Below are 23,480 nucleotides of genomic sequence, written 5' to 3'. Positions count from 1 at the left end.
CCAAAGATTAGGGTGATGATAAGGATGCTTTCCAATCTTAAATACTTAGAGTTCATCACCAAAGATAAATCATCATGTTTTTGGTCTTGGCTGCTCTTCCAGGGACAATTTACTGCGTGTTGTCCACGACCTTGACCTTCAAATGCCACTGCAGACTCAGCAGATAGGAAATAAAAATGCAACCAGGTAGGCTTTGTTCAAACAGCCAATATAATTTTAGCATAATATGTGGGTGAGGGTGTGTGCATGTTTGGCTCACATCAGTCAACATAATAATAGAGTAGCTGAAAAAGTGAGAGTAGTTCCTTTTAAAAAAAGTCACTCAAACAAAAGTAAAAAACGTATGGGTCAACAAAAATGATCCCAGACGCATTTCATCTCCAGAAGGTTCCTCAATTAAATTTAAAGGTACAGGTATACCTTCCTCTAGTAAGCTGGTTCAAAGTCTTTGAGTTCGTGCTTGAGAAATAAAATTTATAATCTAGAGTTTTCAGTCAGTTTTCGTGGTTCGAGTTTAGACCGTTTAAATGGCTAATATTTTAAACCCCGTACAATTTCTTTTTACAGTGCAAGGGTTAACTGAGCTCGTCATGACTGAAATCCGACACAGTTCCTGAAGAATGAGCCTGCCTGTAGAGACATTTCTCTCTTCGCCGGCTCGTTTCGGCCAGAAGCTCCACAGGTGGGTTTCGTGTTGACACGTATAACCAAACTGTAGAAAGGAGGTGAGCTGTCGGTGTTTATGTGACGCCGGGGTGCTCCTCCTTCCCTCCCCGGGGCAGGGAGCCGCTCCACCGCCGTCGCCGCCTCCTCGTCCGGGTTCACACATGTCGACCGCCGCGGAAAAACTTACGCCTTTTTTAAGAGCGGAGTTCAGGGGGGAAATCACCGTGACAGGCCGTAGATGAGCGTGTAAGTAAGAGTTAAAGGTTGTTTTTGTTGTTGTTTGTTTTTCATTTTGGTTTGGAGGAATACGGATGTTTTTCGTATATTTCCTGTTGTTGTCTCACCTGTGCAGCCAGGTGAGGCGATAGGACACCTGTGCACACGCAGTGTTGACACGATGTAAACTCCTAATGTAGTGAAACCGCCTTGTTAAACTCAACCATGTGATATATTTAAACTTCAAAACTTAATGTTATGTAATGGAAATATTTGAAGCAGTTTATTGTGTCTCCTGTCACTTCTGTTTCTCCAGCATGGTGGATTACAGTGTTTCAAATGGACCTGGATCCGTGTTCTCGTTTGAACCAGAGGACCTGGCTCTGATATCCCTCCTGGAATGCCCCTTGTGTTTTGAGCGGCTGGATGCTTCTGCCAAGGTGCTGCCCTGCCAGCACACCTTCTGCTTGTCCTGTCTGCAGAGGCATGGGGTGGCCCAGTCCCAGCTGTTCTGCCCGGAGTGTGGAGCTCCTGTCCCTGTCAGGACAGTGGAGGAGCTTCCGGAAAACCTGCTGCTGGTCCGGCTCCTGGAGGGGCTTCAGGGCCTGTCAGGACCTGGAAAAAGCCCAAACAGGGTCCTTTATGCATTGCCAGTGGATAAGGGCAGGTTTGAGGATCAGCAGCAGGAGGGTCAACGCAGAGAGTGGCAAGGATACAGTGAGGTCAGTGCATGACCCCAGTCAATATGCTCTACATTTCTTTTGGGGTTTTTATTTTATTTTTAACAATTATGTCATTAAAAGATGAGGTGTCACAGAAAGTATGTGGACCATAATGTTCACAACTGCAGAAACTTGAACAACATTGTGCAAATTTTTAGGTGTGGCTTGGTGGTAGGATACACACATTAGTGGCTGTGCCTGTTGTGGTTGTTTTCTACTGTGAGTAAAAACTGCATTACCTTCATTCATCATCTTCAAAATCATGTCTGGAATGATCCGTCTGGAGCAAAGGTTCTCAAACATTTTAATTACAAGTACCATCTTAGTAACTACAAAGTTTTGTAAATATACTGACAAATTTAAAACACTATTGAAACAGGAATTGGACATTTAAAGTAAGATTTATTTATTAAATGTCTTTGAAAAATGGTAAAACTAACGAAATACAGACATATAGCCTACAATAAGAAAGCAAAACATGGCTCAACAACTTTGTGCTATTACTCCTACTATATAAAACCATGTAAAATAAGTTGGTGTTATTGTAAAACCAAAATGTAATCCTTATTTTAAGGACACAGAGCAAAACATATATTTGTCAATGGAAATTTCCTTTTTTGTTTTTTGAAAAACTGAGAAACAAGTCATGTAGTTTGTAAGAACACAGAATTCGAACAACGTAATATTGCGTTAAATATGTGACTTTAACGTCTTTTAACGGATTAAAAAAAGCTGTTAAAGTCACATATTTTATTACCTTTCCTCTTTAAATTGCCACTTAGTTTTAATACATTTTTCTTCCAAAGATATTAGGACCAACTAATTACTTTGGCACAAAAGATCCACATTTGGTTGCGGAGCTCTCGATAGTTTCAGTAAAAAGACATTTAATAAAACATAAAAGTAGAGTTTGGCCTGATAACATGGGAAAAACCTGCCACATTTTTAATAATAATGCAGTACTGCAGTTTAATTGGTAATATTTCTCGCAGTACAATGATGCTTTTTGAAACAATGATGCTGTTTCAGTGCACACAGGTTTCAGTGCACACAGCAAAAAAAATCTCCTGGCGGTTGTTGCTACTTGCCCAGTGACTTGGTTCCAGTGACGGTATTTTTATGGTGTCTTTTGTCTTTTATGCACATTACAGCCTGAAACGGTTGAATTAATTCTGTAATAGTCACACTAGAGCATAATCCAACTCATTAAAATGTCATTCCCTGCTCCGTTTGGCCTGGAGCAAGGCGGTCCGCTCAGACCTGTGTGTGGATGCTGCTGCTGTTTCTCAGGTGCATGTAAACTCAGAGCTGAGGGTTCACTTCCCTCATGACAAAGAGCCGAACACAAACCCCTGCATGTCCCCTGAGTCCTGTTCTCAAACACAAGTCTCCACTGAGAAAGCCAGTGCAGTGCACAGGCTCAAAGTGCTCATAAGTTATTGAAAAACTCTAAAAGGAATGCATTGAAACAGCAAGACTGGGTCAGATAAACTGTGATTCAGTCATGAAGTTTCAAATTTCACTCCTGCCGGAGCACTTTCTCACAATCAACACTTTCTGTTTTTTTTTATTAATCTATTTGAAACTCATTTCAAATTTCCACATTATTTATACCTGGGATTCTGTGAACATACTAAGCAGATTGGTAATTGAGATGCATTTTTGCTTGACATCCACCTTATTGTGAAAAAGTATTGTCTTAAAGGGGAAAAAAGACTTACTTTCTTCCATTTGCTCTGCCTAGGAATTGAGGGTTTACTTAAAATCCCCATCATGAGTTCAAGCAGAGTTCAATAGGCACTGCTCAGTTCAGGTTATTGAACCTCAGGTCATTTTACAGTTTAGACATGAAGGTATCATTTTACATGAAGTTGTTTAACTTCAATCTTTCATTCTGGGATAAAGTAAGTACTACAGTGCAGTGCAGAAGTATTCATACATACTACGCTTTTTTCACATTTCGCTTTGTTAAAGCTAGAGACTTCTTTGTGTTTTATTGAGATTTTATAACTGGAAATTTGAAGTTTTTTGTATATAAAAAGTGTAAAAGAGTAGCGAGCATTTGAGAATTTGTCAAAGCTGCAAATATTTAGAGACTAGCTCAAGCTCAGCACATTGGATAGAGAACATCTGTGAACATAATTTTTCTGAGTCTAATCTGCAGAACATTATGACATTGTGAGAAGATTTGTTTTTGTAACACACTCTGGGACCTTCACTGGACTTATACTTAAAGACTTGCACTCTAGTAAACTATTCACTAAGTAGGTGACTTATTTTTAATAGCAGTCTCGGGCTAAAAGGGGTTGAGTAGTAATCATACACACTAATCTTTATTATCTTGACATTCATGATTAAATAAAGAAACAAAAATAGCATAAACAGTAACTGGTAGCTTTTAGTGCATTTCAAAAACTAACTGATTTCTAAACCTGCTGGATATTTGACCTTAAAGTTGCAGTATGTAATTATTTACAAAAATATGTTTTTTACATATCTGTTAAAAGTGTCCCTGTCGGGACAGTATAATATGAGACAGACAATCTGTGAAAAGGTTGAGCTCCTCCATGACCTTTCAGTGCTACTTTATCCATCTTAATAAATGCACTGCTCCTCATCAAAAAGGTCTTAACGCTGTTAATCATCCTCATGTGCGTGCTGCTCAGTGTGCTAAAGGCGGAGAAAAAACTCACTGTTTCAAAAAAAAATGCTTATTCGTTATCATCGGTGGCCTGCTAACTAGTCTGAGTAGTTATGATAGACTCCTTTGTGGTGAACCAGCTGTAGTGTAGCAGAAAGAAAGGGTGAGAGTCTGAGCAGCGTGAACATAGGGATGCTTGACAGCACTAAGACCTTCCTCCTGGCTTTGATTGGTTGTTTTTTGTGCAGATGACAGCAGGTACATAGAGAGAAGGCAGAGAAACTCCATTCTTTTTTTTTCACAGAGTTTCGGTCTCTTATTATATTGTCACGAAACAAACATATTTTTTAATAAAATTACATGGCTTTTTATATATATATGTATATGTATACACATACAGCAAAGTTTCCCACAGTGTATTATAAGCCTGTCGGGCCACCAGGCTTATAATTCACTTATAATACAGACTGCTGGCTCATTGTAGCCAGCGGTCTGATTTTTGGCGTTCTCTGTTTGGTGCATCAACTATAAAAACTATAAACCATCTTTCTTACAGGAATAATTCTGTCCTGCCAGTAAAATGCTCACCACAGAAGAGACGCTTGCAGTCCTGCTTCTTAAAAAAAAAAATTAATATATATATTTTTTTAAATAAAAAAAAAACACGGTGACTCCAAACAACTTTGGAAAACAATTTTAGTCCCTCAGTTCAATACTCCTGTTCCTCACTTCCAACGTGGTGCCTCGAAATGAGTAAGTGACTCGTTGGAAAGGGTCAATAGTTTGGGTCATGCAGAACTGATCTAATCATTTCCATAGCAACGAGCAGAAGCAAGACATTCCCCCAGAACTACAGTGAAGGATTGTAGTTCATTGACCCTATGACCTCTTCTATGACATGCATAGAAGAGGTCATAGCTTTTCTATTCATGAGGTTATGAATGCTTGTGCTTCAAAACATCAGTTCATGTCCAAGCAGCTTTTCGAACCTCAACACTGTGTCCTGCAAGCATTTTCAGTATGGCAGAGATGTTGGTCGGCGTGTTTTTCCCCTGGGTTTTGGCCTTGGATATTTGGTTACCACAGGTATGAAGAAAGTTTTTAACAATCTACTTCCTGGTAGCGATTCAGACATCAGTAGCTCTCAGGACGAGAGCACTTTTTCTGGGTACGATCTTTTTGACACTTTTCTTTTCAATCCTTCCCCGACTGGGAAGCATTCGTCCCCAACTGGGGACTTATATATATATATAATATTTAGCTATTATTAATATATAAATATTAATTATTACTGCTGATTTAGTAATAATTATTAATACTTGTAATACTTCAACCTAGCATAACTGAGCTATTTCCCTCTCCCTTGCTATTTTTTTTCTTAATTAACTTTTTCCTGACCTGTTTTTCTAAGACAGCTATGTACTTCATTAAAGCTCTGCATATCTCATAATATATTTGGTAAAATGCATGGTTATTTTGTCATTTAAATAAGCATTTTAATAAATTAATTACAGGTTTGTAGAATTTTAAAAACGGCTTTAAGTTTGCGTAAGGGAAACGCAATTCAGCAATCTTTGATCATGACAGAGTCACGACAACACAGCTAATTTATTTTGTGGTTCCATGTCATTTATGAACAAGCGCATAAAAAGACAGAACACTTTTCCTACAGACAAATTCAGTGTGCGTGGTCTTTAAAAGCAATGTTGTCACAGGAATCCGCTGATGTCTGACTCTCTCCTACTGCTCAGGCGGCCTTCAGATCGTCAGCAAGCAACCATCGGGCTGACGTATCGGGGGAGCTGGTCTTCACACCTGCTAGCAGTGTCCCTCCCAGCCACAAAGCAGAGGACAAGCGGTACTATGAAAACAGCAGCGACAGCAGCAGAGCGTCTCTCAGCGTGCTGCAGGCGGGCAGCCAGACGCCTCAGCTGCAGCCCCTGCAGCAGGCCCTGCCGCAGCCTCTCTGCAGGGCGCTCTGTGACTTCAACCCAGAAGAGATGGATGTGGAAAACAGCAAATATTATCTCAGCTTCCTTAAGGTCTGCCACTCAACGCAACACAAACACAGCAGGGGAAGCTCATGTTCATCGCCTTCGGTTGTCAGTGTGCGTAGAGTGGAGTTTTCCTGTTTTCATTCGACCAGCCTGCCACCAGCATTCAAAACACTTTTGTCACCCAATGTGCAGCATCACCAAATAGGGGAAATATACACTCACTCACAAATGTAAAAGACTGCACAAATAGTAGATTTTAAAGTCTTTTATATTTGTCTTTTTACAGTTTTTGAGGAGTTTATTTTCAGTTCACGTTTAGGAAAATCTTAACATCCGTTCTCTGAGCTTCAGTGGTCATGTAAGTTGATGCTAGGCTAACCTACGGTAGATTTCACTAAAAAAAAAAAAAAAAAACTTTGGACAATTTTAAGAGTTTGTTATTTTTCCAGTCCCTTATTTTTATTAATCTCTTGCTTATCTTACAGTTATGATTAAGCATTTCCCCCCCTTTTGACGCCCTTGCTTTCATAGTGAAGTAAGATATTTTGTAGCCTTTATTTTCAAGCACTCCCATTCATTGCAGGAAAATATCAGTTTTTTCATTAGTGCTGTATTTTTGTTCTGCAGACTTGTTTAGCAGGTCTGGTAGGATCCCTCTAAAACCTGCTGAACCTTTCAAATCCCTTTGCGGTGAAATGGAGGTTTTCACCTTCCTTAGAGGTTTTGTGCTTTGTTCGGACTTTAAATTAATCTTCATCCCGTATTAAAGCATCTTTTTTTAGGTACTTGGACTGAAAGGTTGATGCTTAAAGTAAATCACAGCTGCTTGGTGTTGAGACAAGTTTAATTGAGTTGAAACTTGAATAAATCCTTTTCCTAATGATGAATGAAAATAGGCCATGAGCTGTGAAGGAAGCTTATTAGAGGTTGATTTTTCTTGTTTTTTTGGTAGATGTTATCTATATTTGGATGCCATTTCTTTATTATTATTATTGATTGGCTTTTGTTTTCTTACTTTTAAGTAGGTCTTCACAATTAGAGAAAAAGAGGACAGAATGGACCTAGAAAACCCTTTTTGTTAAAAACTTCTTCTCATTTGACTTTACTTGAACACATTGCTGATTCTAAAAATAGCCAGATGTGGAGTATCCGCTGGTCAAATACAGATCGGATCTTTGAGCTTCTAACCGGGCGGTCAGCTGTCGGCGCCGATCAGGGTGAAAATTGTCCTCTCCACATCAGCAACTAATTCATTCGCGCCTCTTTAATTTTTTACTCAAGGTTAGTAATAATGACGATTTTCTAGAAAACTTATAAAGAGTCAGCAGTTTTGAAAATAGCTGACTCACGACCTCAGCATATTAGTCTCTCTAACAACGTGCGATCATGAATGTACTGCACAGTAAGTTCACGGTGGCACCATTATGTAATGGTCACTGCGTTTTGTTCGCTCGCCTGTTTTTCACATAGGCAAAACTGAGACTTATGGAGCTGAGGGCACCGACCTCTGCTGCACTGGTCGTTACTTACCCTGAAGCATCTCTGAGGCTGTTATATAAGGGCCTCGGTTTCTTGTGCGCTCTCCACTAAAGCACACTTGAGCTGGCCTTTCTCTTTAATGGAGGTGGTCAAATGGCTTTTTCCTTTTTTTTAAGTGGTTGGCCACAGAAAGCACCAGGCCTGCAGACACAAAGCGAGCTGATGTCACATACGGCAGCAGAAACACAGGACTCTGAGAGTTTCTGGGCAGAGTGCTCAGTCTCTGGGATGAGCTCCATCTTGTTATCAACCACCTGATGTTTTCCTTCTGCTCTCTATGTGTCTCTCACTTACTTCTGATCTTTGCAGGGAGACATCCTGACCGCCATCAGGCGAGTGGACGAACACTGGATCGAGGCAAAGTTGGGGGAGAAAGTTGGGATTTGTCCCAGACAGTTTGTAGAGGTGAGCTTCTTTTCTTCTTTTTTTTTTCTCGCTCTACTTTTCAACTAGTTCTGCTTTAAGATGCTCGGCCCTCGACGGTGAAAAAAAACATGTCCCAGATGTGACTGGACACAGCTCAGCGGCTGGATGCTGCCTTATTTTTCAGTTAAATGGTTGATTCATCAGTAAAGGTCACTGTTATGCTGCAAAGCGCTGAGGCAGAGGGCTCGTCTGTGAAGCTGTGCTGTGTCTGCAGCTGCTCATTAGTGTGTGACTGTGTGCTTTACTCAGGTTTGCTGGGCTTGCTTAGCTTGCTGGCTGTCATTTGTTTTCCTCTGTGCTTTCTGTCTTAAGGAATTAACTTCATCCACGCTGGAGAAAGGTGCATTTACTCCTACAGTGTGTTCACTGCTCCTGGTTAGATTTTCTCCAAAAGTCTCTTCTTGTCACTAAGACATCTCCACATGCACCTGCTTTTGTCCCCACGTCCTCGCCTCCTCCTCTTTCATCCATCTTAGCCTCTGCTTGTACTTTATTCCTCTCCTAGCCTGTCTCTCCTCTCGTCGTGCAGCCAGGCATGAAGACACGGTAATGCTTTCTCTGCCTGGGTGACATAACAGCACATCACAGTGCCGAGGGAGCAGCATCAACCCCGCTATGCCTGTCTGTCTGTCTGCTCCTTTCTCAGCATCGCTCAGCCCTTCTTGGCTGATTGGCTCGTACTTACCCTGTCTGCCTGCCAGCCTGCACAACAAGTTGTAAGGGAGAACCTAGTTTTTGATAAGTAGGTGTGTTTAAACAGCCGCTTTGCCGATCAGTGGGAGCAGAAGGTTGTCAGGCACTAGCAGCGTGTAGGAGAGGATGTTGCATGAATTCATCCTGATTTTTAGTTACGCTTCTCTGACTATTCCAGCCAAACTCTGCATCTGCCAAGCTGCTTAAAGGAAAGGGCCGGAGCGGGAGTGACTCAGCAGAACCTCACCATCAGTCCGGCAGCGGGGGCAAAGACAAGGCCGCTGACGCATCCAGCCGCTCTGCCCATTACGGAGTCCCTCAGGTCCAAACCAAGACCCCCGTCATCAATGCTTTGCGGAAGCAGCCCACAGCCAGCTCCTTCCAGCCGCCCGCCAACATCAGCTTCATCCCTCAGGGTCAGCCGCAGCATTTCTCTGTGCCCTCCGCAACACGTAGCCAGTCCTACCCTCGCAGAGTGAACTCTCGGCGAAACAGCCGGCGCTCTGACTCCCACAGACACCTGTTACAGGTGAGTCGAACTCTGCAAGCTCTTCACCTTTTCTTTCTGCTGTACTTGCATCACTGCTGAGCTAAGTCATGTTTGACTTTGTTTTCTTGTCAGGGATTTATCCGAACAGAAAACATGTGGTTGGCAAAAAGCGTGCGGCCGATTTTCAATGGGATAATGGAGATGTTTTGCTTGAGTCATAAAAAAGATCAAGTTGACCTCAGGAATGCAGGGAGGGAAATAATAACACTGATCTCAAGGAGCGGATAACAAAGGGGCGTTTGCCCGTGCAGGGTTTGATTAAGAGGCTCTTAAGAGAACACAGATGTGGAAAAGAGCAAGATAAGAAAGATGAGAGTGGGTTGTAACATTGAAAAGGTCTTTAATCATCTGAGTCCAGGGGGAGAGTCCAGGCTGAATTCCAGCCAAACAGGGAATATGTAAGCTTGTGTCCTTTTTTCTGCCATCAACTCAAGCAGAGTCTTGCACAAATTGAGACATTTGATACAGGATAAGAAAAAATGTTTTTAAAATACCTGTCTTGTGTTAAATATGTAACTGCATCATACAACAGAAAGGTTAGAGATTGACTGATCAGAGGTTTGTTTGAATTCTGGTCAACAATTTTATGAAGCTCTGACCAATTTCTTACTAAGAATTTTAATTGCTTTTGAAATAATTTCTGAATCAACTGAAAATGTGACTGTCTTTATAATAAAATGTTTTCTAGTAAAATAAAACAGTAGCTTAAAGCTAAAAGTTCAGACTTTTTGCATCACTGAAAATCTGTAAATACAGTAATGTATTCAAAGACATTTGACTGAGGTACCTGTACAAATACATACTAACCAAAAATAGTTACTGCTTGTTATTTGCAGAAAATATTAAAGCTCACACAATTATTTTTGAATACTTCAGAATGTACAATGCTGAAAATTTTGTTTCCAAAATTGTATAAAAGAAAAAAAAAACATTCCAAATCTCCCACAGTCAGTTATGCTTCTCATTTCATTTTAAAATGAAAACTACATTTCTCTAAATAACTGAGTTAAATTTGGCAGAATGTGTCTGACAACATGACGTTGACTAAAAGTTGTCAAAAAGCAACTGATTTGAAGGAGTTTATGACCAGATTAGAAACAAAAAGCTGATTCAATTTGAGAACGGTTTCGAAGTCATTTGTAAACCTTAACCTTGTTGACCTTCTAAAGTTTGTGACCTACCAAAAATACTCAAAAGACTACATTAGTGACTCAACCAGGAAGTCACAGAACCACCTAGACAACAAATACTGCAGGCATCACTTGGCTCAGTTAAGGTCAGAGTTCATGAGTTAACAATCAGAGTATGCATAGGAAAAAGTGAAATACAATATTTTTTTTCTCCGACGTAAATTTTAAAATGAATTTAACATTTTCCAACTTAATATTTCAGAAGACAAAAAACTCTTAATTGAATGTTAATTGTTCATGTTAGAAATGTATTTTCATTGTCGACTTCAAACAGCCTTTCTGTCATAATCAATCATTAATTATTCAGAGTAGCAGCAGAAGCAACATCACCTCCTATAAACCATTCAGTGTCGCACAGGTTTACACATAAACAGGGTTTCGATAATACTTAAAAACTTGACCTCATAACAGAGTTCATATTTAGACTCTTTAACATCTTTATATAGATGTTTGCCATGATTAGTGTAGTTAACAGCAGGCTCTTTCTTTAATTATGAGATTTCAGTATTTTTCTAATCCACCCTGCTTAATGACCAAATTTTTCAAGAGAATAAAAAAGAGTAAAATTACTGTTTTAGTTCCCTGCTGTTTGCTGATATGTCCCATTCTATTTAAGTAGTGGCTTCTGTCATCCTGAGTCTTGTTCTTTAAATAACAACGTCCACACAAGTTACAGTTACTGTTTACGTTTTATTTGTTTACAAAATTTCAAATAAATACTAGCATTTCAAATGAAAGGCTGCATTTAAGTTTTTACAATCTTAAGGAATAATACAGCAAAATATCCAGATGGTAGATCATCAAGGCGTTTACTCCGACTGCAGCGGTCGCACTGAAACCTGAAAACCCTTGATAATATAATCTGCTGGTCCGCCCCCTCACATAATGGTTTCCCTTGAATTACCTCAGATTTCAGAGCTCTAACCTGCAATTACATGTGTCAGCGCATAAAAAAAATGTAGGGGGAAAAAAATCTCATTTGTGCTGAAGAAACCAGGAGGGGAAGGAAGTGGAGGATACCTGAGAAGAGTGATAAGAAATAGAGGAAATGGGACAAGTTAGGCAGGAAGAGGGGAAAAAAATGTAAGAGAAAATACTTGTAAAGAAAAATGTTTTTGAGCTGGGAAGAGAAGCAGCCCACAAAAAGGCAATCCACAAGAGGGAGAAGGAAGGAGGTGGACAAATGAGAGAATGATGTGGAGAGTGGGAGGCTTAGAGTGTCCCTCAGTGTCTCTGCTTATTTTGCTCATGCTGCTGCTACTGATGATGATGAGGATGATGATGAGTCACTTGTGAAGTTGGTTACATAACAGACCACACTATCCTCCTTCCTCTTCACGAAGCAGGTAACACCTTTACATCAGTCGGCATCAGACAGGCATTAGCCTCTCAGTCAGGGCCGGGTCCCTGAAGCCGAGGCCGGGTCCGCCCAGGCGACCGAGCCCAGCTGGGGGATGGGGTGAGATGGGGTTTCTCCGAAAAGCTGACAGGCTCCTCTTACCTCAGGTTCTGCTTTCTGAGAGAGCGGCAGCATCCCTCCCACTGTCAGGGAAATGACGTTCATCATTGTGAATATCGACATGGTTGCGTAAGAGCAGAATTTAGGATGGAGATAGAAAAGGTAAAACAAAATCAATATAAGATCAGGCTTCCCGTTTTACAGCAGAATCACGCCTTACATTTAGCACAAACTATTTTAGTCCATATCAGATGTACTTATTCACCTGGTGTGGAATTCCTTTTCAAATTAGATTTTTTTTTTCTCAACGGGACTTTTGGTTTCTAATGTCATATGTATTTATAACAGGGGAATTTCAGTTTCTTACAACAAAATTATCTGAGGAAGGGACTTTTATTTTCTGATGAGACATGTGCTCCAACTCAGTTTTTCCAGTTCTTATCAGCATTTGTAAAAACTTTTGAACAACTGCTGCCAAAATGGCATATGTGGGAGTGTGTCAGGCAGGACATTTCTGAAACATGCATGACAATGTACTCAATTTGTATCTATTTAATAGTGGGTGTATTCAAGTTTGCACTAGGACTGGGGACAGTCCTAAATATTTAATGAACATGTAGGTCCTCAGATATTTGCTACTTAAATTTGTCCAACTAATTCTCTTTAAATACAGATGCACACTATTTATTACAGCCTAGAGTTTTAGATAATATTTAAAAATCAGTCAAAATGTTATGTGATGTCTGTAATCTTAATCTGGCTCTGCTTTTTGGAGCAGCACCTTCTGTTTTGAATTTATTAGGATCCCTACATTATCAAAAACTCCCACAAATTAAAATGACTCTCCAAATGTAAGTTTGGAAAGTTAAAAATGTAGTCTTATATGGATATTGTTTGACTTATTATGAACCTTCTGCTGCACGGAGCTCTAAAATATGTTCATTTGCATTTCATTATGTGCGGATCAGTAATTGCTGGTTCAGCTAAGCAAACAGAGCTTTGCTCCCACTTCATCGCCACAATCCTCTCAGCTTGGATGCGGCGCAATGCGCCGTGTCGTGAAGTTGCTCAGCTGATAGAAACACAGAGACATGTTGATGAAAGCAATACCATGGAAACAGGCTTAAATCCTAAATGGTCTAGTGCTCATCTGTCACTAAAAGTCTCTATGCTTGGACTTACAAAGCAGATGCAGACTTTGGTCAAAGAGTTGTCTAACACATGCAACATTTGTCGCACAGACAGTTTTTTTCATCGCATATGTGACTGTTTTGTTGAACTGCACAGCAGGTCAGTCAGCGTGTCGAACGATTGTAAGTTTTTTTGTCTGACATCTTAAAAATACTTCATTATTGTCAGACGTGTTTTCACAAATACTGGTTCTTGTGTTCAGATAATATTTAGATATTCTGACAACATTTCAGAAAACATCACTCTGTCAGTGGTGGTAGTGTGCTGGGATGAGACTGCTTGGTTACTTTTAAGGCCCATTTGATTTGCTGTAGTTGATGAAGCCATATATTTTGCTTTCTAGCAGGAAATCCTGATGGAGGTCATTCAGCCACTAGTTTCCGTTCCAAAGCAACGGAAACTAATGCAAGACAGCATTGCTGGTGAATGCAAGACAGCATTCACCAGCAAGACAGCAAGTGAATGACTTAAAAATTATTTGAGTTGAGGGATTCGAGGGGACTTTGTTAAAGATGAACTTACGTTCAATGGAAATGTTTTGTCATGACCCGTAAAAGACTAAGCATGCACGTTGTGGCTGAATTGAAACAATTCTGCACAGAGTCCCTTCACATTAATGTAAATGAGTCAGAGTATTATCACTCATTCAATGAAAGTATCTGCATCACACCTCACAAACCACTTGTTAGCACTAAAAAGCTGGACTCCTCATTACTCTCTCATGCAAACCATAGAGGTTTCAGTCATCCCTGACAACATTTGATGTCACCCCCAACTTTTCATCACCTCCTCTGCACCAAGTGACAGCGGTTATAGTCTGAATCATATTATGGATTTGTTTTCTCTTTATTGAAATGTCTGTCTGTGACTGTCTCCATTCAGTCACAGACAGGGTTACACTGTCTCCATGGATTACACTAATCCAGTTTTGTTTAGACTGAGCAGGGTGTGTCTATTTTGGGATTGGTTTTACAATTTCCTGTGATTTTATTATAGATGCACATTATACCCATTATCTATACTGCATTTGAAGTACTCACCTTTAGCTCATTAGCAGATGAGCTATAGTTAGTTTAGTTATTATGGGAAGCTCATTCATACAATGTTACTGTGTTGTGACAGCTAGTATTGGGGAAAAATGGGCCTTGTTCCTGCTGGAAAAAGGCATCCCCACAGCATGATGCTACTGCCACCATGCGTCACTATGGTGATAGTGTCTTTTAGACGATAAGTCAAACCTTTATTGTGTGGTTTAGATATGTGGATATGAGACAGTTTGTTTTGAGGGGTCTCAAATAGAAATTGGGATGAAATAGTTTTGAGAACAGTTGGTTTTGTCCTTAATAATTGCTGAACATTCACTATTAATTTGTGTTTCTGTAAAAGCGGATCTTATGACAACTTGGTTCATGTTGTATTCTCTTCTACATCTCTTTTAAAATGCTTGCTGCATTCAGTTTATAAGTGTGCAGTCTGGTTCCTGTTTTTAGATTAACATTTTTAGGCTTTTTTTGGCCTTTTATTTCTCCCTCGTCTCATTGAGACATATGGTCTCATTTTCAAGAGCAATCGGTTTTAAACTACCACACAAGTTTACAATATGTTAGTACAAACTCTGCAACAAATTAACAGAAAATAAAATGCAAGATGGGAGCAATAGGGATCAGCCATGCAGTGATTCTTTCACCATTAAGGCTTCTAGTTTTGATGTCTTTGTTGTCGGGTTCAAAATATCATGCTACATTTATGAGGGGACACATTTAAGAAAAATATTTATCCCTTGACAAAATATAAAATACATTTCCACATTCAAGCTGGCAGTAAACTTGGAGGCGATTAGAAATTAAAGTTCTGACAATTGAAGACTTTAAACAAAGTACTGGTATAGCATTATTCACTTATTAGTACAGCATGTGTCTTAATGGCAGTTTGTTAGGATGAGCCAAAGACAAAAGGCCGCTCTGTTCAGCTTAAGTTCTCACAGAACATCTTGAACAAACCCTTATTACAAATCTATCCTGGTGACGCACCCTCAGAAAGATTTATTATTTCAACCATGAGCAGCCGAGGGTTCAGCAAATTCAAAACAGCTTTGATTTTGCTCTGCCAAAGTGAAACACAGTACGATTTGAAGCAATTTTAGAGAAGATGGTGACATGAGTTTCAGAAATAAACATCCTGAAGGATAACCTTAACCCCATGTAGCCCTTACCATAACATCCTTCCAGCTTAATCTGAGTTAAAACTTAAACTAAATAGGTGCTCCAAAGGATAAATTGATTAATGCTTGTTATATGTCATGTAATAAAGAATTAAGATATCAATGTTAAAACTTGGTGGATCTGGGCTGATATATATATATATATATATATATATGTATATATATATATATATGTATATATATATATATGTATATATATATATATATATATATATATATATATATATATATATATATATATATATATATATTTTTTTTTTTTTTTTTTTTTTACAAAGGCTGGGTCAGATCATTTTTTTGTGTTTGTCAAATTAATTATATAACCATTATTGCCAATTTTGATTACACTGATTTAATTAAACCTTTGATAAACATGCTCTGTTTCATTCCACAAGTAACTTTAAACCAATTAAACCAACCAAGTTAATAATAGAACCAACAGTAACATACGATAAGCTAACAGATCATCTTGACCCTTTTCCTGATACTGAATTAAAATAACAGTATTTACTATTTTTATGTTGAATGTAATTCAGGTCTAGTTTTTATTAAAGTGTTACCTTCACATACAATAAACAATATATCATTTAACAAACCTTAATCCCCTGTAGTCCTGGCCAAACGTTTCTACGGACTCATTTAAATGTCATCTGAAAAGTTGTCATTTGAGTCAGGCCTGCAGTTGGTAAGATTTTGGAATAGCCCAGACCTTCTCACAGTTGAAAACTTGGGCGTTGCTCTTAAAAGCCTGGTTAATACCCAGTTTGAATAAATATGACCACTTCTAGTTGTGGTTGAATAAACAGTCAGATTTATGCCTAGGTTTAATTGCCACTACAGTGAGCTTGTGGTTGCTGAACAATTTCTTAAGGTTCATTTAACCACATATCCACACATCTGAACATGCATGTATAATTTTGCATGATTCACTTAAAGACCCAAATCAGTAAAACATTTATGCCGATGGTGACTCTATCCAAAGTTTTAGTGTGAACAGGATGAATATTGATATCCTCACACTCAAAGCGCCTCATGTTTGCGTAAGACTTTAAGCACAGAGGGAAAAAAAACTGAACAATTTGGAAGGAATTTAAATAATTCAAGAGGTGATAAAAGTATTTTTTTGTTGTTGTTGCATAATGTTGCAGAAGAATTTTTGCACAGGAGTTTTGCATAATTGTAAGAAACTGTGAAATGAATCTGCTGCCTTAGAAAGGATATGTAAACTCAAACTTGTGAGGTCCTACGATAATGGTTATGATTGTTTTGGGTATAATTGTGTGTATGGAGTAACGGATGTGAAAGAAGAAATATAAAACATTTTCCTCTGAACGATGGCTGACGTAGAACAAACTATGTATCTTAACTTTCTCTCACAGCTCAGCCATTTCTCATTACTATTTTAATTATCATTATTTAATTAAATTATTTTAATTGTTTAAGTGTCCAGTCCTGGAAACTTGCGCTACAGCTTAATAATTTTGGACTTTGTGCTTTTAGGATTTAATGTGAATTGAGAGCCTGATGCGAGCTGCATTTAGGAAACAAAATGCCCACAGGCCAGCAGTAATGCTTTAAGTAGAAGATGAGTGGGGGTAAGCTATAAATAGTACCAAATATCTGTTATGACAAAAGATAAAGGGCAGCACGAAAGTTTCTCCACCCACTTTGTAGCGACTGTATTAAAATAATGTGAGCAGGAGACAGTGGCGGAAGGAAAAGCAGAAACATGTCTAGTCAAAGCCTTGTTAAAACCATCATCAGTCTTCTAACAAGAGGGATTAAGCTCTGAACTGGATCTTTAACGGTTGGCTGGCTCGCCACCGTGTCACTCCCTGTCATTCACCGACAACGTCATGGCTGACTCACAGCTGGCTGACATCTAGGCTGGAAAAAGTTTCCCAGCTTCTCAGCCTTACACAGAGAAACTATGTTCATAGACTAACTATTCTGAACAAGCTTTTGTTCATTTATATTTCATGGTGTATTCTACATAGCTTTATGCATGTGCATCGTTATTGCATCAGCAATTTGAAAGTAAAAGGCTTTAAGCACTTCAAAGAGTAAATCATCAAATCGTAAACCCTACGCAGACAGATGAGAAAGTAAAGGAGCAGAGCGATTATGATGCTAGCAGTTTGCAACACAGCTTATTTTTGTCCACTTAAAAGTTATGTGCTGTTGCTTTCAAAATGTCTGATCACAGGCTTGTGCAGCTGTAAAAGATTATGAGGAGAGATGATGAACAAAACCTCATTAGGATAGCAGAAAAATTATGCTTTTTATAGTCATTTTTAGACTTTATGAGAAGTCTCGCAATCTTATTTCTTGTTTAAAGTCATAAACAAATTTTCTCTACAATAGCTTTTTTCTAGCTAAGTAAGTACTTCTGTTATTATGCAAAATAAATATTGTTTGTTTGCACCAGACACTTTTATGTCTTATGCTGTGTCGTTAAAGCTTTTTTATAAAGTCTGTGCCAGAGAGGAAACAGATTAACCATTACAACCATTTTGGTTGACAACATGGCAAATTTTTTTTAATTATATGTCTTAATTGCTTGTTTGACTAAAGTTCAATTAAGCTAAGTGCTTTGTTGCTGCGTGGTGGAAAAGAAAGACAAATATTATTGGATTATTTTTCAAAGTTTCTGTTTTATGCGTAACTTCTTGAGTGAATTTTTTCCCCCTAAGCTTCATATTTACATTCACAGAAAAACAGAGTAAATTCTTCCAGTTACCAAATCAGCTTGAGATCTGAAGTTTTTATGCTTTAGATCTGTGATTTTCCTTCTTCATCAACCAGTTTTGCTCAGGCTGAAGCCTACAGAGGAGTTTCATGGTTGTTTCAGTGACTGCAAGTTGCCCAGATTCTGTGACTACAAAACAAACCCAAAGCTTCATCTCTCCACCACCATGTTACCAGCTCTTCAGACAAACTAGACTGCTTTTGTCTCTCTTTAATTTTACAGTCAAGAACTGTAACAATAAACTTGCTATCTGAGGCTTGCAGAGTCCGATTTTGTGCATCTTTTTAAGCATGACTCTCTTCTGGCTTTGGGTGATTTTGCTGTTAAAGCCCATCCCAGTTTGATGGATTTAAGTAGCAATACCTGACGACTACTTTTCTTTCTAAATCCAATGGAAGCAGTCATGGTGTACTTTGCATGCTGCTTTCCTATTTTGTAGTTATTTCTGTTTGGTGAGTAATGAAAGTTCAGAATCTGCTGTGTGATTTGGAAACGTAGGGTATATTTGAATAATTTTCCCTTCTGATCTAGAATAAATATTTATTTTTGTGCTACAGTTTAAGACCTTGATTTTGAAATATGAAACTTAAACTCCCCTACTTTAAAACAGTGTAGCACAAAAGTCATTTGCGTCAGTTTTTTAACTTCCTTTCAGATAATATCATCAGCTTCTCATGGTACAGAAATACATGCTCCTGTATTTATTTATTTTATTTATTTATGTGCATAATAAATAAAATCCTAGGACTTACTGGGTAAAAATAACTTCACAACTTGGCAATCATAATTTCCCAATCATAAGAGCTGTACTGAATTTGTTAAAATACCCTGAGAGACACAATGAGACATCAGCTGTCTACGTCGGACAGATCAAAGGAATGTCAGCTGTAGTAATAGGTTTTGCACAGAAATTTTCCACTTTGTTCTTTTCTGTTCTGGTGCATGAATTACCATTAAGCTACACCCAGTATAAGTCACAGTGCATGTAGGATGAGGTTTAATGACGCCATTCGTACCCACCATCAGGTCTCTTGTTGACTCATGTTGTTAAAAAAAAAAAAGACATTACATTCCCAGAAATGCAGCTGTGCCCTCATCTCTTATACATGTGTACTTTCATAATGCGCTGTGCATCATGCTTTCAGTTTCTTATTATAATTTCAAATCGGATTGCCTTTCAGAGTGAGAAGAAAATGACCAGTGAGACCCCGTCCACAATCTCCATGGCTCTGATGAACCCCCAAATGGCCTCCTCCTCTGCAGACGGCAGAAACTCCTCCACGCAGCAGCTCTCGATCAGCGTGTGAGTCATCTGTAAAACATAACATTATTAAGATGATAATGTATGATCATGTGTGCAAGAATGAAAGTATTAAGGGTATAATAAGAAAAGCTTGAGTGAAATTTTATGGGCTATGAAAATGTGGTAACAACTTAAGCAAACCATGGGTGTGCCCCTCCAGGTGCGCTGTCCTGTACTCCTACAAACCTCGACGACCGGAGGAACTGGAGCTGAGGAAAGGAGAGATGGTGGGCGTGTACGGGAAGTTCAAAGATGGCTGGCTGCGTGGGCTGTCGCTCCGAACGGGGAAAGTGGGCATTCTTCCTAGCAACTACATCACCCCTGTGCTCAGGTGAGAGGCTGCATTTATACACGAGCTAGGAGGCTTTCAGTCATGCATACATTTCAGAAATGTGGTCAAACTCAATGGAACTCAATACCCAAATAAATAAAAGAAACAATTTTAAGATCTCTCTCTAATTTATTATTGAAGAACTTCATACACAGCTTATTAGAACCAAACACCTCTCTTGAAGAACTAAGAAAGTAATGCCAAATTGTGACATGAGAGAAAAAGAATTCATGGTTTGCAAAATATTTTTCAAATAAGTTGTTTGGTCATTTGTTCTCATGAGTCAGTGCTTTGTGGAACCACCTTCCACTGCAATTACTGCTACATACCTATCAGGGTGTGTCCCAGCTCGGTCAAATTGGATGCAGAGGCTCTGTGAATATCACGTTTCAACTCTTACTGTGGCATCTTGGTTGGCATTAGTTCTGGACTTTGACTGGGCCGTTTCAAAACATGAATATGATTTGATTTGATCTAAACCATTCTTTGCAATTTATTTAAGGCCCGTGTTCCCTGGTCCACCACATCACTTTAAAATCACAATAAGACACAGTTGTGTTTGTGGTTAAAGTGTGAAAAAATGTGAGAATACTCTTGTAAGGTAAAGTACTGTTTTTAAAATGACATGCGTTTTTGTTACAGAACCTCAGCCAGACTTTTGGAGACCAAAGCAGCTAACGCATCATCGCATTACAACACAGTATCTGGGAAGAAACCCACCGCTGCAAAAAGTCCCACTGTGGTCCTTGCTCTCGACAAGGTGGGTGGCGATGGAACGAAATTCTCAACAGGACCGGTGTCAACTGTGCCAAATGGAGCACAGCACGCCGCGTCCTCCAGTGGAGCTGCTAAACCGTCCTTTTATGGGACGTCTCAAGGTTGGGACACTGTGAGACGTGTTTTCAACCCCAGAGGTCAGTGAGAAATCAGTTTCTAATAATGGGCTGCTTTATCTTGGTCAAGCAGTTGTTAAACAAAAATGCACTCTTTATATTTTATTTCAGCATCAAACCGTCCCTCTCATGTGTCCTCTTATAACATCCCGTCCAACTCGCAACCTTTCGCACAAGTTCAAGCGTCGGGCTACTCACCTGCTCTTCAGAGAAAGAGAAACAGCAGCTTCCCATTCTCCAACTCCAAACCTTATGGCTGGATGACTGAGCCAGCAGCGCTCTCTGCTGGTGCGGTCGTGAAGGACAGGGACTGTGGTGCCTCACATGAAGCAGTATTTCAGCATCACAGGCAGCCTGCTGCAAATGCACCTCAGTCGATTTTAGTCAGACCTGACGCACAGAAAAACAGCATAGACAAGGTAATGTCAGATTCATGTTTGCCTTCGTTTTCAAGTTCTCAGGCTTTTGGGAAGGTTAAATGTTTCTTTGCATTTCCAAAGCCTCCAAAATCAGTTCGGTTCCTGACGGATGACGAGTCTCCTCCTCCAAGACATCGGACCTCCTCTTGGTCATCTGGGTCTCAGGTTCACCCAAACTGTCGTCCTGGGCCCCTGCCTTTAGAAGTGTGGGCCCCTTCTCTCACCATGGGGAGAGACGGACCGGGGATCCTCCTCAAAGACGGGAAAGGTCCAGTTCTTAGGAAGGGCTTTGAAACGGCCGTTTCTGATCCAAGTTCTAACCCGCAGAAACCATTCCACTCACAGCCGTCGCTGTCAGCCTTGTCCGCTCAGTTCAGCCCCGTCAGGTAAACTTCACTTTGGAGTCCTCACTCACCCAAGTAGAGGCAGACCTGAACAATTACTTATCTATTTTATTTGAAATGTTTTGTTTTCCAGGCACAGAGTGACCACAACACATTTAGCCCAGACAGACTCAGAGCTCAGTCTGCTGCAAGGAGAGGTGGTCCTTGTCCACAGACCTCGGCCTGACGGACGGGTCCTCCTGACGCAGGAGAGCAGCGGACAAACAGGCATTTTCCACAACACTATTGTCCAAGCCCTTGAGAGGCTCAGCTGACTGTGTATTACTGCTAAATTAATGGATACTTCTATTAGGGATGCACCGATTGCAGTTTTCTTGCCGATTATGATCTTTAAAAAGTCCAATTTTGGCTGACACCAATTTCTTTTGTCTGATATGTTGCTAAATATAGCATGAAAGTCGCTGAGTTGGCAACAGTGGGGTGACTATTGTTAACTGCAAATGTGCAGACATAACCTGGTGGGCCGGTCTATCAGTCAAACCTCTCTGACAGCAGAGCAGAAGAGAACAGTGGCTGATTTTTAAATATTTGCTGACGTAGATAAGATTGGGGGATAAGATGTGTTTCACATGTAAGTACCAGCCAATCACCAATCTCCCAAAAATAAGGAAATCGGCGCAGATAAATTGGCTGGCCGATAAACTGGTGCACCCCTAATTTTTATCCTGACTGCCAAATAACTTAATAGATCAACTGAACAAAACGAGTGTTTATGTCCAAAAACGAATCCTGCCGCACGACAATCAAATAACAGGTTTTTACTTTGGACCTGAGTGGATGTGAGAGCGTGGGTAAAGTCTTCACAGATGTATTTTGCGTCCTATAATGTGTGCGCATGTTTGTAACACGTGACATTATTCAAGTTTTGCACTAAAAACCCACTTCAGGTTCCTTGCTTCATCTGTTACACAATGGTGAGTGCCTTTGTCAAAACCCACCAAGAAAACATATTATATTTGTACATATTTAGAGAGATTAGGTAAATTATCTGTACTGCTTTTGTGTTAATAAAGTATAGTTCCAGAACCTCTAACAGTTTGGCTTCTTTCTTCTATAACCCAACCTTTCTTCAGGCCACTTTAATGAACCTGTAAGTGTTTTTCATTGCAGTATTACGGCTGGGAAGCTATGACTGAATTTGCCTCAATTGAGACTAAAATGAAAGGAAAATGTTACATTGCACAGACAGCTATGATAGTCAGAAGAAAAAAAGTGTAGAAGAACCAAACACTGGTCAAGAAAACTAAATTCCTAAACTAGAACATTTTTAAAGTGAGTTATCATACTTATATACAAGATTTACAAAGGGTAACATTATTGAGAAAAACTGTAACAATCCCCAGACCTTTTTGACTGTTTCTGGCAGGCTGTTGCCTGGACTCTTCACCAATAAATCCTGCTGATTATTTCATAGACAAAATTCTAAGAGTAAGACTTTTGTGACCTCGGTAATAATTTGCTCACATAGATCAATTGAGCCATTGAACTATGCATTTCATCTCAGTTTCATAGAAACTAATCACGGCTTAAAAACTGCAACTTGCTGACTAGACATGGTGCCCACAAGTTCTTTTTCGTTTTTTTTTTACCTATTCATTTGATTTGCCTCTGAAATATTGCATATTTCAAAGATAATTAATATATTTTAAGGAAATCAGAAGCCTCTGTAATCCAACCAAGCATTTTTGCAAATCTAATTTAAAAGTGAATCTCTTTACTCCTTTTTCAGAAAGAAAAGACAGTCCCTTGCTGTTTAGTCAGGATTTCAATCACAGCACACACATTGATGCATCAAAAACATCTTAGTTTTTAATCAATTAATCATAATATAGTGAATAATAAATAGATGTTGGACCGTGCTCAACAAGTT

The 23,480-nt window shown here is 39.4% G+C and overlaps 1 protein-coding gene across 2 annotated transcripts; it reads left to right on the top strand.

Annotated features, from left to right (window-relative positions):
• Nucleotides 1–620: 620 nt before the first annotated feature.
• LOC102216892 (putative E3 ubiquitin-protein ligase SH3RF2) lies at nt 621–21,976 on the top strand. Of its 2 annotated transcripts, none has more exons than XM_014470476.2 (11): nt 621–682; nt 1,199–1,604; nt 5,997–6,287; nt 8,091–8,186; nt 9,079–9,429; nt 19,442–19,563; nt 19,724–19,894; nt 20,537–20,808; nt 20,899–21,206; nt 21,288–21,592; nt 21,684–21,976. In XM_014470476.2, the coding sequence occupies exons 1-11, from the start codon at nt 621–623 to the stop codon at nt 21,862–21,864; spliced, it is 2,565 nt and encodes an 854-aa protein (XP_014325962.1). In that variant the 3' UTR covers nt 21,865–21,976. The 2 variants fall into 2 exon arrangements, with proteins under 2 accessions (XP_014325962.1, XP_023184745.1); XM_023328977.1 differs by lacking the exon at nt 621–682 and adding an exon at nt 705–912.
• Nucleotides 21,977–23,480: the final 1,504 nt, after the last annotated feature.

The sequence above is a fragment of the Xiphophorus maculatus genome, chromosome 23, assembly GCF_002775205.1.
Source record: "Xiphophorus maculatus strain JP 163 A chromosome 23, X_maculatus-5.0-male, whole genome shotgun sequence".
Classification (NCBI taxonomy): domain Eukaryota; kingdom Metazoa; phylum Chordata; class Actinopteri; order Cyprinodontiformes; family Poeciliidae; genus Xiphophorus; species Xiphophorus maculatus.
The sequence above is the reverse complement of the archived record's forward strand: the minus strand, read 5'-3'. Positions and strand labels throughout refer to the sequence as shown.

What these genes read in the sequence shown, in the direction of transcription:
- LOC102216892 (XM_014470476.2), top strand. Translation starts at nt 621, where the DNA reads ATGAGCCTGCCTGTAGAGACATTTCTCTCTTCGCCGGCTCGTTTCGGC. An exon ending in GTCCCAGACAGTTTGTAGAG is followed by an intron (nt 8,187 to 9,078) that starts GTGAGCTTCTTT and finishes TGACTATTCCAG; the next exon opens with CCAAACTCTGCATCTGCCAA. An exon ending in TACATCACCCCTGTGCTCAG is followed by an intron (nt 19,895 to 20,536) that starts GTGAGAGGCTGC and finishes TTTTTGTTACAG; the next exon opens with AACCTCAGCCAGACTTTTGG.